At 36.7% G+C, this 16,912-nt stretch overlaps 1 protein-coding gene across 1 annotated transcript in view; it reads right to left on the reverse strand.

Moving 5' to 3' along the window:
• Nucleotides 1-10,529: 10,529 nt before the first annotated feature.
• Nucleotides 10,530-16,912, reverse strand: part of LOC117435827 (neurexophilin-1-like) — a 29,692-nt gene continuing 23,309 nt past the window's right edge. The window contains exon 2 of the mRNA XM_034059285.3: nucleotides 10,530-11,488. Within this exon, the coding sequence (XP_033915176.1) occupies nucleotides 10,727-11,488 (762 nt within the window). The 3' untranslated portion in view covers nucleotides 10,530-10,726. The remainder of the gene's footprint in view (nucleotides 11,489-16,912) is intronic.

Genomic DNA, 16,912 nt, shown 5'->3' on the forward strand with positions numbered 1-16,912 from the left:
CAGCTTAATGGTTTCCTCATTGTACGTGCTGCAGCCTGGTAGAACTTCTCCTTATGGAACAGTATAAAACAGGAAAATACAGGAGAGACTGCCGAATCTGGGGAAATCTTCCACAACTTACTGAAGTTTCAGAGGGAATGTTTTAAAAGTGAAGACATATTAAAGAACATATTAAACACATTGCAGTCCTTGGTAGCCATTGTGGATCTACTGTATTGATATTTGATACAGTACTGATATTTATTATGGAAGATACTAATAGTATTAGTAATTTTCTGTTCAATGCCTGTATGTCAAGATTATATTCCTCATGACTTAAATCCTGATCCAGTCATTCCCCTTGACGGCCCCATTGAGATGGTCTCTACATCTCCTTATGGACTGAGGAGGTGTGGTTACCATCACCCCATGGGTCTTGTCAGTCCACGCATCGAATATCAGTCAATACATTGAAAGATGCGAAATGCCAGCAGTACTATACAAATCATGATCAGCATTATGAAACTATGAAGTTATTAATGTAGGCAATTTTACATTGCAATTAAAAATATTAAAACCTGGGGGAATGTTTTCTGTTGCCTGAATTGCTTTAGAAACAAAGCAGGTGCAAAGCTGAAGACTAAAATTACATTAATAGTTGAAGAGAACTGTATTAAAATGCAAATGTACAGCTGTTAATAGTTTTTCAAAAACCAATAATCCCCTAAAGACGCCCATGTGTCAAAATGGTTAATGGAAAAATATCCCTGAGGCATACTGGTCTTTTTTCATTTAGGTTTTGATTAAAGTTAACATTTTGTTTAGGAAAAAGAGAAATAAAAGAATGCAAACAGAGTGCTAAACAAAACGTAAAATTAATGAAAAGTGCAATTGAGAAATTGAGGTCACTAATTCCTAAAGCGTATCAGTAGAATATAAACAGCAAACAGCAAATAGGTCAAGACAAGCTCAGTTGGGCTCCATGTGTTCAAAAACCTATCAGGTGTTGTGGACGGGTGCGAGTAGTGTAATGAACAAAGTAAAGGTCAGACAGTAGTTCTCCCAAAAATGTCGGTGTTTTAATAACCAAACTCAAAATAAGCCACCCCTCTACCAACAATGGTATCGGGGGGTACACGGAGGGTTTACAAACCCAAACAAAAAGTACACAGTAATCCTCAACCCACGTCCTCGGTGCACGAAACAGTGCTCTTCAAATCCCGGGATCGTGGGGAGTGTCTTTGCTGTGCAGTGAGGGAAGTGCTCAGGGATGTGTGCTGGCACAGTAGCGTCAGCTCCTGTCTCCATAATCCTCCTCTGCAATATACAAAAACAAAACGCATAACAAAAATAACAAACAATACAGGCTCCGGCCATATGTTATGTTTTCAGCGCAAGGGTGCCGTACTCATGTAGCTGTGTCCCCTTTGTACTACCCAACTCCTCCCTGCAATCAGCCCGGCGCCCCGGTATAACCAATCCTGGCCCACATCTGATTACATGGGAATCGTTTCGAGTATGTGCAGCTACGCGCTTCCTCCAAGATGGCCGACTTCCTGTTTCTGCCCACCATCGAGTCAACCCGTCTATGGGTTGGTGTACTAGCAACCTTACACAGCGCCCTTTCTGGTCGGGAGGGAGATTTACAGCTTCGATTCTTTCTCTCTTTATCACAGGTGTTCAAGTTTGCTGTGTAAAAATATATTGTGCATAATACATACGAAAATGCCCATTAACAACTTTTGTTGAATGAACAGAACATTCAATTTGCAGCCTCCGTCAGCCTTATCCCTTACAACAAGTTCAAACATAATTGAGCAAATTGTCTTGTTCTTTATTTTGTCAATGTATTACTATTCTGCTGTAGATTATACAGTTGGTCAAAAGTTTACATACCCCAATGAAAATTTTATAATTTCTAGAAATTTCTTCAAAACAAAAATATGCTTTTGTGGATGAGGAAAAAAAAAGTTACAAGAAATAGATTTATTTATTTCAGCATTTTTTTTTTTGCAAAACTCCAAAAATGCTAATTCAAAAGTATTCATACCCTTTGATGCAATGATAATATTGTCTACAAGGTGCTAGAAATGTCAATGTGATAATGCAGAACCTAATTCTAGAAAAGTCTAGAAAATGCTGGATTGTAGGTGAACATTCTTAGAGAGTATAAAAGGGTTAGGCATTGGATGATTGCTGTTATTACCAATAAGTCAATATGGGAAAATGTAAAAAGCTATCTGAAGACCTTGAGAAGCAGAAAATGATTTATTGTCATAAAGCTGGAGAAGGATACAAGATTTCCAAGCATCTGAGTATCTACTTCAGAATGGTTAAAGAAGAATACAATCAAGGTTCTTGAATGGCCTAGTCAAAGTTCCGATCTAAATCCGATTGAGAATCTTTGATATGAATTAGCATTTTGGAGAAATTGCTGAAATAAATAATATAAGACATCTATTTCTTGTAACCTCAACCAGAAAAGCAAAACTATTGTTACAAAACATTTTTCCTATAATTATTTGTTTTCGAGAATTGTTTGAAATTAAAAATTTCCATTGGTGTATGTAAACTTTTGCCTACAACTAATATATATATATATATATATATATATATATATATATATATATATATATATATATATATATATATATATACAGTGCCTTGCAAAAGTATTCAGACCCCTGACCAATTCTCTCATATTACTGAATTACAAATGATACATTGAAATTTCATTCTGTTTGATATTTTATTTTAAAACACTGAAACTCAAAATCAATTATTGTAAGGTGACATTGGTTTTATGTTGGGAAATATTTTTAAGAAAAATAAAAAACTGAAATATCTTGCTTGCATAATATTCAACCCCTGTGCTGTGGAAGCTCCCAGTTTACACCGATGAAAGAAATTGCCCTAACGAGGACACTTTTACCTTACCATTGGCCTCCACCTGTGAACCATTGAAGTTGCTGTCACATTTTCTGGATAAAAACTCCACTGTTGAAGGATCATTGGTCAGACTGTGAATCTGAAGGAACATGAAGACCAAAAAGCATTATACAGAAGTTAGAGATAAAGTAATACAAATGCATAGATTAGGGAAAGGGTACAAAATAATATCCAAGTGTTTGGATATTCCAGTGAGCACAATTGGATCAATAATCAGGAAGTGGAAGCTGCATCACACCACCCAGGCACTGCCAAGAAAAGGCCGTCCCTCAAAACTCAGCGCTCAAACAAGGGGACTTGTGAGAGAAGCCACAGAGAGGCCAACAATCACTCTGAAGGAGCTACAGAGTTCAGTGGCTGGGAGTGGAGTAATGGTGCACCAGTCAACCATATCAAGAGCTCTGCATAACACTGGCCTGTATGGGAGGGTGGCAAGAAAGAAGCCGTTACTCAAAAAGTACCATCTGAAAGCATGTCTGGAGTTTGTCAGAAAGCATGAGAGTGACCCAGCTGCGATGTGGGAAAAGGTTTTGTGGTCAGATGAGACCAAGACAGAGCTTTTTGGCCAAAACTCAAAGCGCTATGTGTGGCGCAAACCTAACACTGCCCATGCCTCAAGACACACCATCCCTACAGTGAAGTCTGGTGGTGGCAGCATCATGCTGTGGGGATGCTTCTCATCAGCAGAGACTGGGCATCTTGTTAAAATTGAAGGAAGAATGGATGGAGCAAAATACAGGGAAATACTGCAAGAGAACCTGCTTCAGTCCGCTAAAAAACTGAAGCTTGGGAGGAAATTCACCTTTCAGCAGGACAATGATCCCAAGCACAAGGCCAAAGCAACATTGGAGTGGCTCAAGAACAAAAAGGTGAATTTCCTATAGTGGCCCAGTCAAAGTCCTGATCTCAATCCCATTGAGAATCTGTGGCACGATTTGAAAATTGCGGTCCACAAGCGTCGTCCAACCAACCTGAACAACCTGGAGCAAATCTGCCAAGAAGAATGGGCCAAAATCACTCTGACACTGTGTGCAAAGCTGGTATATACTTACCCCAAAAGACTTAAAGCTGTTATTGCAGCGAAAGGTGGCTCTACCAAATATTAATGTGTGGGGGTTGAATACTTATGCAAGCAAGATATTTCAGTTTTTTATTTTTCTTAAAAATATTTCCCAACATAAAACCAATGTCACCTTACAATAATTGATTTTGAGTTTCAGTGTTTTAAAATAAAATATCAAACAGAACGAAATTTCAATGTACCATTTGTAATTCAGTAATATGAGAGAATTGGTCAGGGGTCTGAATACTTTTGCAAGGCACTGTGTGTATATATATATATATATATATATATATATATATATATATATATATATATATATATATATATATATATACTTTTTTTGGTCTCATGTCAGAAAGGTTGAGGTTTGAGCCAGAGCAATAGGCACTTACCATACCCAACCTACATAGCAAGATATTACATCATGAATGAAGACCTTATTAGATATATGAAAAAAACTAAACAAAATAAAAACAAACATTGTGAAAAAAACATATACAGAAAGAAAGCGTTCCACTGGGCCACATACTTTATTCAGTAAGAGTTGGAAATATGTAGGATTCCACATGAATAAGGCATCTTTATTCATTAGTCTAAAAAGGTAGAAAATGGGTTCCAGACAAGGTCGAATTCAGAGGTTTTATCCTGTAGTTTTGCAGTCAGTCTTTCGAGAGTTCCATATTCAGTCATTAGATTAAGCCAATATTGCAGTGAGGCAGTGAGGCATTAGTCCTGCTCTTACAGTTTTGTAAAATAACTTTTTTTTTCTATTGTGAGAGAAAGAAGCAGGAATGTTGACTGATGGAAGGAAAACTCGAGGGCAGAGAGATCACCAATTAGACATCACGTCAGGGAAGCTGGGATGTTAAGGCCCATAATATGAGATAGAGCATCCAGAATCCTGTGCCAAAATTGTTGAATTGGTGGGCATGACCAGAGTGCATGTAAGTAGTTGTCTGGGAACCCCGTCTTGACAGTATAGACATGTCTCAGCCTCAGAAAGTCCCATTAGATATAGTCTCTTTCTGGTGGAGGGAGTTCTGTGTAGTACCTTGTATTGAATTTCTGTTATATTTAATATTCCAGTAACTAGGTGGAGGGCAGTAGGGTTGCTGATTGGGTATTGAGTTTAGCTCTCAAGATCTGTCTTATATGTAAATATTGGTAAAGCCAACTCTCTGGAAGAGAAACTATTTCTCTCGGTTCATTGAAAGAAGGTTATCGTTTTCAAAGAGTTGTTTAAGGTGGGTGATGCCCCTCTCTCTCCATGAGTGGAACATAAAAGGTTTGTTACAAAATCAGGATTGTGCCAAATAGGGGAGAGAAGAGAAGGTGATAATTCATGTCTAAGATTTTTGTAGGCTCTCCACCAGGCTTCTAAAGTAACTGATATGCAAGGATTTTTAAAACAGAGTGTCACAAAGACGGCCGGAGTGGGTGGCGTCAGACCAGAAGCAGGAAATAAACAGAGACTTGGGGTTTTGATGAATCTGAGCGCGTGATCGCGCTCAGCATTTAATAACCAAACAGAACAGAAAATAAAGGGTTTTAAACACAAAAACAGGACACGGCACTTCACGCCAAAATAAAGAGACAAACAAAACGTACTAAACACTTAACAAACGGTGCACGGAGAGACAAACAAACACGGTGAGTACTACCAACACTTATTACTCACTTATATTTACTTTTCCCTTCTCTCTCACCCGTTCTCCACTCTCAAACACCCAACCCCGAGTGAAAGAAATGTGCATCTATATATACTGTTGTGCTGGGATTCAATTACTAATTAATTATTCACTTGAATCCCAGCACGTGAATTAATTATGTGCAACCCCGTGCTCACATATTACATTTAACCAGCACGTGAAGTGATTTGTGCCCTCCTCGTGCCTAAATACAAATCTACATTTTTAAATACACGTGAAACACAGACCCGTTTATATCCCGTGTACCAATCTCTATACACCAACATTAACACACGCACGCAACATACAACATATAACACACAAATGCACACAGAGGCGGGGCACATTGCCACACAGAGCTATTTTTTTAAATGAAGTCCTATGAGGGCAAGATATTCTAAGAGGATTGGTGTATATTGTGACTGTTCTATCTCGATCCATGATTGTTTAATGTCCGTATTGCAGTAATACCACTGCCAGAGATTTCGAAGTTGAAATGCAATAAAATGCTGCTGGGAATTCGGAGCAGATAGGCCCCCTTCCAAATGATCTCTTTTGAAGGTGCTTAGCTTAATTCGAGGTTTATTACTTTTCCAATGAAACTTATTAACTATTTTATCAAGAGCAGTAAACCAACTGGCTTTGGGGAAAACTGGAGTCATGGAAAATAAGTAATTCAAATTATCCTTCCAAATTCAAATGACCTACTTGATATAAAAATATGGGAGGGTATATTTAAATGTTTCTATCAGTGTTACAATTTGGCCTTGCATGACTACTAATATCTTGCAGCTTTCTTAAACTGGGTTTACATAAAGTTTTTAGGTTATGTTGAAGAACTGCCTCATTTGGCCACCAAAAAAAGGCTAAAGCAATCCAATCTAACTCCCTTAACACATATTAAATGTAATCATTTAGGGCTATCTTTGAAAACAACACTTTAATGAGGACAGTAATAAATTCCTCAATGGGACCAAGCAGCCAACACATTAGATTTGCAGAGTAGCATCTAGTTTAATTACTGATATGTTGTTAGCAAGCTAAGTGCACTGTATTTTATCCACAGGATGTCTCATCATAAAGCCAACTGTAGTTTTACACCAGGTGTGTTACAGACCATACTAGTGCATTTTTAAAAATTCTTAGTAGAGATGTCATTTGCAACCAATTTATGATATCTTTATTCAATATATAAAGGATGTATTAGATTACACATGGTTAGGCATTGAAAAGTGATTTTTTTTTTTCCAACTCTGCAAAGATAAAGCCATGCTTGTCATACTGGGAACAATATAACAGGTACAGTGTTGCACAACAAACATCAAAAGCATACAGAATATTTTTAAATATTAGATTTGTTTTTGTTCATGATTTTTTTTCGAGGAGCAAACGTTTTGTTATTTTTTTTAGTGTCTAAAAAAAAAAAACATCTTCAAATCTCAAGAAGGAATTTCATGCCAGAATTCGAATTTGGCAGATTTATTTTTATATATATATATATTATTGAATATTGGTGCTTTGAACTTTGTGCAGCTTTATTACAAGTAGTGATAGGTGGGATTTGGATCCAAAATGTGTGTGTGTGTGGCAGGGGGGGACTTTTTTTTTTTTTTTCAGTTGTCTATTTCAAAGTTGAAAAGCCTTTCATACGAAACGTTTCCTCTTCACCCACTGCCACCACTGCCAGTGTGCCACACCGCTGTCTGCCTGTCCACTGCCAGCGTTGCCACTGCTGGCCATAGGTCCGGAGCAGGCAGCGTTTCTGCTGCCAGCATTGCCGTTAGCAACATTTTTGCTTCCGGAATGCCTCGCCCCACTGTCAGCGGTGAGGACACCCCAGCAGAAAAAGGAGGAGGTGAGGAGACCTCCACCAAATGCCTGATCACCAGCCCACCTCCGAGGATCCACAAGGTGAAAGACAGACATGATGGGAGGGGGGTTGTGTTTTAGAGGAGGAGGTGGCTGATTGCGGCCATGTGTTGCATTGTGCCCTGCAAACTTTTTGGGGACAAAAAGGTGGGGGCAATGTAACAATCTGAGCATTTGTGGTGTTGTACTGTAATTCCCACTGTTTCTACTGTAATTGTGTTCCCCCGCTGTTTTGTTTACCTCTTGTCTGTGTCAGCCTGCGTGGGCATGTTCTGTGTCTCCCCTGTAATTTATCCTGTCTGTCAGTGTCAGTCTTGTTGTGCGTGGTCTGTGTCTCCCCTGTGATTGGTCCTGTCTGTAAGCCACACTGTTTGCATGTGTTCCGTATTCCGTGTGTGTTCCCATTGGCCCGAAGTGTGCGGCCGAGGATCAATGGGATGTGTGTGTGTCACTCTCCCCTCATCTACATACGGGGGGGGAGCTAAGCTATAAGAAGGCGCTTTGCCGTCATTATGTGGGTGTGTTGTTCTGGTTGCCATGGTTCCTGTATTCCTCTGTTGATTCCTGTCAAGCTGACAGAGCTGTGGTCTCTGTGGGTGCTGAGATAGCGTCCAGAGAAATAAAGGGATTTGAAAAAGGAACCAGCGTCTCTCCGTTTTCTGCCAATGGTCAACCTATGTTCCTACCATGCCACTGCCTGGCCTCGAGCACCAAATGAGAATTTACCCACTTTTTTATTTACCACTACACCCACTCAGTTACAGTAACTATAAAAATACATACTGTTGTTTAGAGCAAAGCTGTTCATTCAGCTGCAAACCTGTATCATCTGACATATCTTCAGTTAGTCTTTGCCTTGCACAGTATTATTCGATAGCGGGACATACAGGATTTTTTTGTGGAGTCTCCTTACCTACAATGTCCACACAGGTAATAACACCCACTTCTCACGGATCGTATGGGACTGCTTTGCTATTGCAAAATGTATTTATTTTTAGCAGTAAATTGAGCAAAAACTTTTTTTGAACTTTACCACCACCACGAATACTAACCGAAGGGCACGCAGTTAAAGTAGCAAGAGTTTTTTTTTGATGATGTTTCTGATAGGCTTCCTAAAAATAATAGGACACTTCATATTTGTTGTTGAGTCCATTGCATAAGGGGAGTGGTAACACATTCTCTATAAAAAGAAAACCTAGTGCTTGTTTTGTTTTTTATTTAATTAAAACAAATCATAATAATACTGTTCTTTACACTGATGTACACATATATTTGTATGTTTTAACTATACCCTGTTTAGAGACCTTTTGCAACCCGCAGCTTGGGAACCGCTGACCTACATCACTTTGGGTGACTGGTATTACCATTTCTTTATGTCACTCTCACCGTCTATAGTGTGTTTTATAAAATACAAATCTAAAGTAGGCCTATATGTTTAGCCATTTTTTAAATTTACTATATGAAAAGGCTTAAATCCTGATTAGTATCACACAAAAACACAATTTAAAAGATTATTTTAGTAGTTAAATGAGTAATTAAATTGATACTGCTGATTTGTCCCTTGAACACATTTCAGTTGTAAAAAGTGGTGTGTGTGGGGGGGTGGGGGGGGTAGCATTTTTTTTCAACACAGTCAACATAGCAACCAAATTCCTGAGCTTTTTTTAAAATGCTACTGAAAAAACGTGAAACACCATTCTGTTGATTGAATAAGCCATGCATTCAAAAATTGAAACTGAAACCTTTTCCGCATTTTATTTCTATGTACATAACCTCTGTTTTTCCCAGAAATAAAATCCCTTAATACAGATGATTTGTAAGTTTTATATTTATATTTTTGACATATTAATTGTTTTGTACATAATTCTGTTTCATAAAGTTCACATCTACATTGATAAAATGAATGAATCATGTCCTTTGTGTTAGAGAAGGAATCATGTCCTTTGTGTAAGAGAGAAGGAAGGGGAAGTTAGAGGGGGTAGAGAAAGAATGACAGATACAAGAGAATATACAGAAGCAGCTCAATTGACAGGGTAAACTATATACAATACAAACCATTCATACAAATTAAGCCTAGGATATAGAATTCATTACATTAATATAATAAAGTTGAGCAAACCTTCTACAGCGTACATGTCAGTAAGTTACATTTAATGAAAATGTCATCATCGACCTCTGGTGGCCAATATAGAATAGCCAGAGAGCATTTCTTGTTTACACAAAATGCCTCAATAAAACATGTCCATTAAAAAAGGCTTGCTCACCAATAGCCTTTCCCTTTCAAGAAAGGACAGCACTTACATTGCCTTGAATGCGTCTACTTATCTTTGGAATGCAAACTGTCTAATTCAGCTTTTCTTGTGTTTTATCAACAGTTCATGGAATAGGGATAATACAGCAAGACTTTGTTAGCAGTAATGAGTAATTGCTTTTATCTGAATGGATCTGTAACAACAGGATCAGCAACACAGATATCCAAAATAGACTAAGACTGCTTCAAGCAAATGATGAGCCTAGTATGAAGAAGGGTTATACATACAGCACCTAGTGGAAGAGATGAGTATTTACTAAAATCCTTGGAATTGTTTAACAGCATGGTAGAATAAGAATGATTTTCTTTAGGAAATTGAGTCACATGGTCATCTCAGAAGGGCAGAATTACCTCTCTGAGTAGGATGTCCAAGAGGTAGATGGTAAAAGGATTCAACTGTGGTTGTGTTGTTGATGGGTCAACTTAAAATGGGCACAAATGAGAATGGAAATTGACAGGATATTTACACCCCCAAAAATGTATTAATTGTAAATACTTTCCCTTTTATGTTTTCTGGAATAAACCCCCTGCTTCCTTTAAAAATAATGTCTTGTCAATGTATTATTGAATACAATGTTTGAAAATGAAAAGATGTACCTTGCTGCTACTCTTTGTTTAGATATCTTGTCAGGACTCTTGTGTAAAAGAGACCTGTTTTTTTATATCAATAATAATAATAATAATAATAATAATAATAATAATAATAATAATAACAATAATAATAATAATAATAATGGCACAACTTTTCCTCAAACTGCATCACCATTTAAAAGTGCACGCATTCAGGACAGTGCAAATAGACCATTTCTCTGAGACCAGAGCCTTGTTAAAGACCTATTTTTCCTCAAACTCCAAACTGAACCAGCCTCAACCAGATGGGAAGTAGGGAGTGTCACTGTGGTAGTTGTAATCTGGACACACTTTTTGCACTAGTTTGTAGTCAGTGCTGTAAAAAGAGATGTAAATACAGATCACTTTGAATGGCTTGGAGCAGAGCCATGACACATGGCTTTGTGTCTGCTCCTGGTAACACGTTTTAGAGGGGTCATAGTTGCAGAGTGTGTTCTTGGTTGCCTTGTCAATCTTTTCATACTCAATGCGACAATTGAAAGACTTGGAATCTTTGGCATCAATCACACTCTGTTGTGCCAAATCAAACTCTACAATCTTGGTTGGGGGAACCAGGCTCACAGATACATTCCCCTGGCCGGTGGAGTTGTGACGGAAGTAGACACTGAATGTTCCATTCCCATGGTCCACAATCTTCCCAGTTATCAGCAGGTTGAGCTTGACAGTTTTAATATTGGAGTGAAAATCTCCCCAACCAAACATTTTCTTAAACTTCCCTGTTTTGACAATTGGCCGTCTTTTGGCTCTTGGCCGTGGTTCCTGGAGGTCTGTGGAGTTTCTCAGCCAGTCCCAAAGGTCCTGCTCAGAATATGGTTCTGGAGTATCATATCGCAGGTCTAAAGCAGTGGTATTTTCTTTGCCATGTAAAGTCTGTGATAGCAGTCGGCTGATAGACAAGTCTTTACTGCTTTCTGTCCATATGTTTTTTAAGGTAGATTTGGGGCTTCCTGATTTGAGAAGTTCTGATTTCCCTGCAACGGCAGCATTAGCACAAGTAACCTGTAAAAAATACAAATTAACAAATGATTAGGAGATACTGTATGGATTTGCTTTAAGGACAAGGTAAATGGAGTTAAAGGGAATTAGAACATTGTAATAACAAATAAATGTACAGTATGAGCCATGTTATTGTCACTCATTGAAACTACCAAGACAATAAGGGTTACCAATTACAGAATAGTTTGCCTTTTCAATGTTTTACTTTCCTTCTGTTTTGTATTTGTAAAGCTAGACAATCCTGTATGTGTAATATCTATATGTTTTCTTATCTTAGTGGATTTTAATGTAACTTTAAAATTGTTGCTTTTGTATTATGTGTATACTGTTATTTAAATGGTCTGATTGTGGCAGTTGTATGTGTGACATGCTATACAAATGTATTGTGGTTTGTTCTTTTTTTCTGCTATGTACTGTACAGTGCTTTTGCGATACTTTTGTATAAAAGTGTTATATAAATGCAATAAATAAATAAATAAATAAATAAATAAATAAATAAATAAAAATAATAGTGCCTTCTAATGGAGCTTCCTGATTGGTGTATGAAAGTCCAGATTTTTCTACTGTACTATAAAAGCAACATTGTAGTTGTGTTTTGTTTTTTGTTTTTTTGTTTTTTTTCAAGGGGAATTTCTATACTTGGTTATATCTATAGGAATCCAGCCCACAAGTGCAGCCATTTGCAGTGCCGACAAAAAAGACTATTAATCAATGGGAGGAATGTTCTCTGGGTTGCTGATTGATGAATCCTGCTTTTTTTCCTGTTTCCATGGGAAAATTTGACATTGATTGCCTGATTACTACTGTAAAACATGACGGCAGATCTATCAGGGTAAGGCTATGAATTTTGTAGGTTGCCCTGGGATCAATACTTAGAAAATCAGGTTTTGCTAGCAATCAAAAAGGTCTTTGGATGTTGAGGTGTGGAATGTAACATCATTCAAGCAGTATATCTTGTGGAAAGCCTGTCGTTTGGCATTAAAAGGTGGAACATACTTAACTAAATTGTATGCCTCATGATGAAGAACTTCCTTTTTATATAAAGTGCTGTGTAAAAGAAGTGCATTCTTACATACAGATGCCATTGAAAGATATTTTAAGCGTCTGTTAAATTCTCTTTTCCATTTGTAAATCTAAAAAATCTGGAAATACAATATGTCCCCCTGTGACCAAGATGGCTGGTGGTGACGTCAGACCCGGAAGAGAATGGACACAGACAGTAATAGCACTGCAGGGTATGAAAAGCGCTGCCTGTGCATTTAATAATAAATAAACAAAAGGGTTAAACAAAACAGAACACTTACTCAAAATAAATGGTACGTTGGCCAAAACAGACAAACAAAACAAACAGACACAGAACAACAAGTATCGTGCTAGTCTAAACTGGCACGCATAGCAATTGTTATTTTAAGATTGACTCTCTTTTCTCATGACTCTCGTTCCGCCCTGAACACAACAAACCGACTCTGTGAAAGCTGCAGGTTCTTATAGTGGTGGTCGAGGGATTTAACTTGCTATCAATTATCTTATTCTCCTCAGCCACATTTTGCATGGGTTTAGCTACTTCAGTAATTACTAGCCGACAGTCACACATTCTCACAAGAGGTACTAAAACAATAACAAATAATGGTGGATGAGGTTTCGACTGTTCTGTAAAACATAATACATAATGACTCATAATAATAATACACATATATATATATATATATATATATATATATATATATATATATATATATATATATATATATATATAATGAAACTGTGACTGTTTTGTTCTTTGTTTTTGATTTTTAACAATTAAATGCTGTACCCTTGTGTAAAACTGAAAGTCAACGCATGTTAACAGAGTTTTGTGGTTGTTAAAAACAAATCACAGTCCTTATTGTGAATCAAAATGACCTTGTTCACTGAAAAAAGTTTATAACATTTGATTTTACTCAAAAGGGACGACATTAGCCAGTCAAAATACAGTATATGATTCACAATGGTTTGCTATAAAAAATAACCCTGATGTATGTAAGTAACAATTGGGAGTTCATACAGTTTTTAATAATGCAATTATTTAAATATTAATGTCACATTTAAATATACAGTGTATTTTTGATGTTACATACTCAAATATAATCAAACATAAGGGTTAAATGCAATAGCTGACTGGAACACAGGAAGAAGACTGAATTAATCTGAGCTACAATTATATATCCAGCATAAACCATCACAGCTGTATGACATTATTCATATGACTAAACTCAATTTGGTAATTGGACTTTTGAGGATTTATTATTATCAACAGCGAATACACTTGTATGCTACTGGTTTTATTGAATTTAACTGACTCATTCACACTCAACTAAAAAGAAAAAAAAAATATATATATATATTTATATATAAATATATATATATATATATATATATATATATATATATATTGGGGCGGGACACTACGCCACACCCATTTAGAAAAAAAACACTGCATTTTGACTGCAGTTCAAGAGCTTTATTGGACATATTGACGGTGTGTAGAGTATAACTCCAGTTTACAATAATTCAACTGTAGTTCCACGTCAACATTATTACAATATTCATTAAGAACTGTAGTTTACTATCTGTGTATTGTAATTTTACTATATTATTATTATTATTTATTTCTTAGCAGACGCCCTTATCCAGGGCGACTTACAATTGTTACAAGATATCACATTATTTTTACATACAATTACCCATTTATACAGTTGGGTTTTTGCTGGAGCAATCTAGGTAAAGTACATTGCTCAAGGGTACAGCAGCAGTGTCCCCCAACTGGGATTGAACCCACAACCCCACGGTCAAGAGTCCAGAGCCCTAACCACTACTCCACACTGCTGCCCATACTTACCAACCACCCTCCCTGTTTTAGAGCACATTTCCTGTGTTTATTTTTTGTATCTGCGCATTTTAAACGTTATAATCAGATGAAGGGCACTTATCCTGACTGAGTTGGGATCAGTTACCTTTTCTTTTCTTTTTAGTTGAGTGTGAATGAGTCAGTTAAATTCAATAAAACCAGTAGCATACAAGTATTTGCTGTTGATAATAGTAAATCCTCAAAAGTCCAATTACCAAATTGAGTTTAGTCATATGAATAATTTCATACAGCTGTGATGGTTTATGCTGGATATATAATTGTAGCTCAGATTAATTCAGTCTTCTTCCTGTGTTCCAGTCAGCTCTTGCATTTAACCCTTATGTTTGATTATATTTGAGTATGTAACATCAAAAATACACTGTATATTTAAATGTGACATTAATATTTAAATAATTGCATTATTAAAAACTGTATGAACTCCCAATTGTTACTTACATACATCAGGGTTATTTTTTATAGCAAACCATTGTGAATCATATACTGTATTTTGACTGGCTAATGTCGTCCCTTTTGAGTAAAATCAAATGTTATAAACTTTTTTCAGTGAACAAGGTCATTTTGATTCACAATAAGGACTGTGATTTGTTTTTAACAACCACAAAACTCTGTTAACATGCGTTGAGTTTCAGTTTTTCACAAGGGTACAGTATTTAATTGTTAAAAATCAAAAACAAAGAACAAAACACAGTCACAGTTTCATTACATAATATTATTCTCGCCTTTGGTGTCGCCATGGTACCAATGCCAAAGGAGTATTCAGTCTCTTTTGTCTCTCAGTGTGATTGCTCAGTTCAAATGAAAGAAGTTATTTACAAACCGCTAACCAAGATCATGCAACAGTCTCTTGACACAGGGGTTGTACCAACATACTGGAAAATTGCAAACATAATACCGATCCACAAAAAGGGAGACAAAACCGAACCAGGTAACTACAGACCTGACATCTATTATATGTAAACTTATGGAAACTATAATAAGATCTAAAATGGAAAATTACCTATATGGTAACAATATCCTGGGAGACAGTCAGCATGGTTTTAGGAAAGGGAGATCATGTCTAACTAACCTGCTTGATTTTTTTGAGGATGCAACATCGACAATGGATAATTGCAAAGCATACAACATGGTTTATTTAGATTTCCAGAATGCTTTTGACAAAGTCCTGCTTTTGACAAAGTCCTGCATAAAAGATTAATTCTCAAACTGAACGCAGTAAGGATTCAAGGAAATGCATGCACATGGATTAGGGAGTGGTTAACATGTCGAAAACAGAAAGTACTGATTAGTGAAGAAACCTCAAAATGGAGCGAGGTAACCAGTGCAGATGACACAAAAATAGGAGGAATGGCAAACACTGTTGCAGCAGCAAAGGTCATTCAAAATGATCTAGACAGCATTCAGAACTGGGCAGACACATGGCAAATGACATTTAATAGAGAAAAGTGTAAAGTACTGCACACAGGCAATACAAATGTGCATTATAAATAGCATATGGAAGATACTGAAATTTAAGAAGAAATCTATGAAAAAGACCTAGGAATTTATGTTGACTCAGAAATGTCTTCATCTAGACAATGTGGGGAAGCTATAAAAAAGGCCAACAAGATGCTCGGATATATTGTTGGAAGTGTTGAATTTAAATCAAGGGAAGTAATGTTAAAACTTTACAATGCATAAGTAAGACCTCACCGAGAATATTGTGTTCAGTTCTGGTCACCTTGTTACAAAAAGGATATTGCTGCTCTAGAAAGAGTGCAAAGAAGAGCAACCAGAATTATCCCGGGTTTAAAAGGCATGTCGTATGCAGACAGGCTAAAAGAATTGAATCTATTCAGTTTTGAACAAAGAAGACTATGCGGTGATCTGATTCAAGCATCCAAAATCCTAAAAGGTATAGACAATGTCGACCCAGGGGACTTTTTTGACCTGAAAAAAGAAACAAGGACCTGGGGTCACAAATGGAGATTAGATAAAGGGGCATTCAGAACAGAAAATAGGAGGCACTTTTTTACACAGAGAATTGTGAGGGTCTGGAACCAACTCCCCAGTAATGTTGTTGAAGCTGACACCCTGGGATCCTTCAAGAAGCTGCTTGATGAGATTCTGGGATCAATAAGCTACTAACAACCAAACTAGTAAGATGGGCTGAATGGCCTCCTCTCGTTTGTAATCTTTCTTATGTTCTTAAACATTTCATACTATTATATGTGTCAGCTAATGACAGTAATGAAAATAACTGTGGTCATTATTGCAGGTTTTAGGGCTCCAACATCTATTGAGTATTAGTCTTTGCGTCGTTCCGAATGATGTGCTGTCATGCAATCATATGTAGTTTATCATTTATTTTTCTATTATTGGATGTGCTTCTAGCAAATACTCAAATGGATGTAAAATAACTTTTCCGTTGAAATGTGAAAAAAAAAATTACAAGCTAAGGAATTAAGAGTAAAACATTTAACAGTCCACTCTATATATAGCTCTTCTCTATATACTTTTATTTTTTTAATTTATTTATTTCT

Source organism: Acipenser ruthenus, chromosome 3, assembly GCF_902713425.1.
Source record: "Acipenser ruthenus chromosome 3, fAciRut3.2 maternal haplotype, whole genome shotgun sequence".
NCBI lineage: Eukaryota > Metazoa > Chordata > Actinopteri > Acipenseriformes > Acipenseridae > Acipenser > Acipenser ruthenus.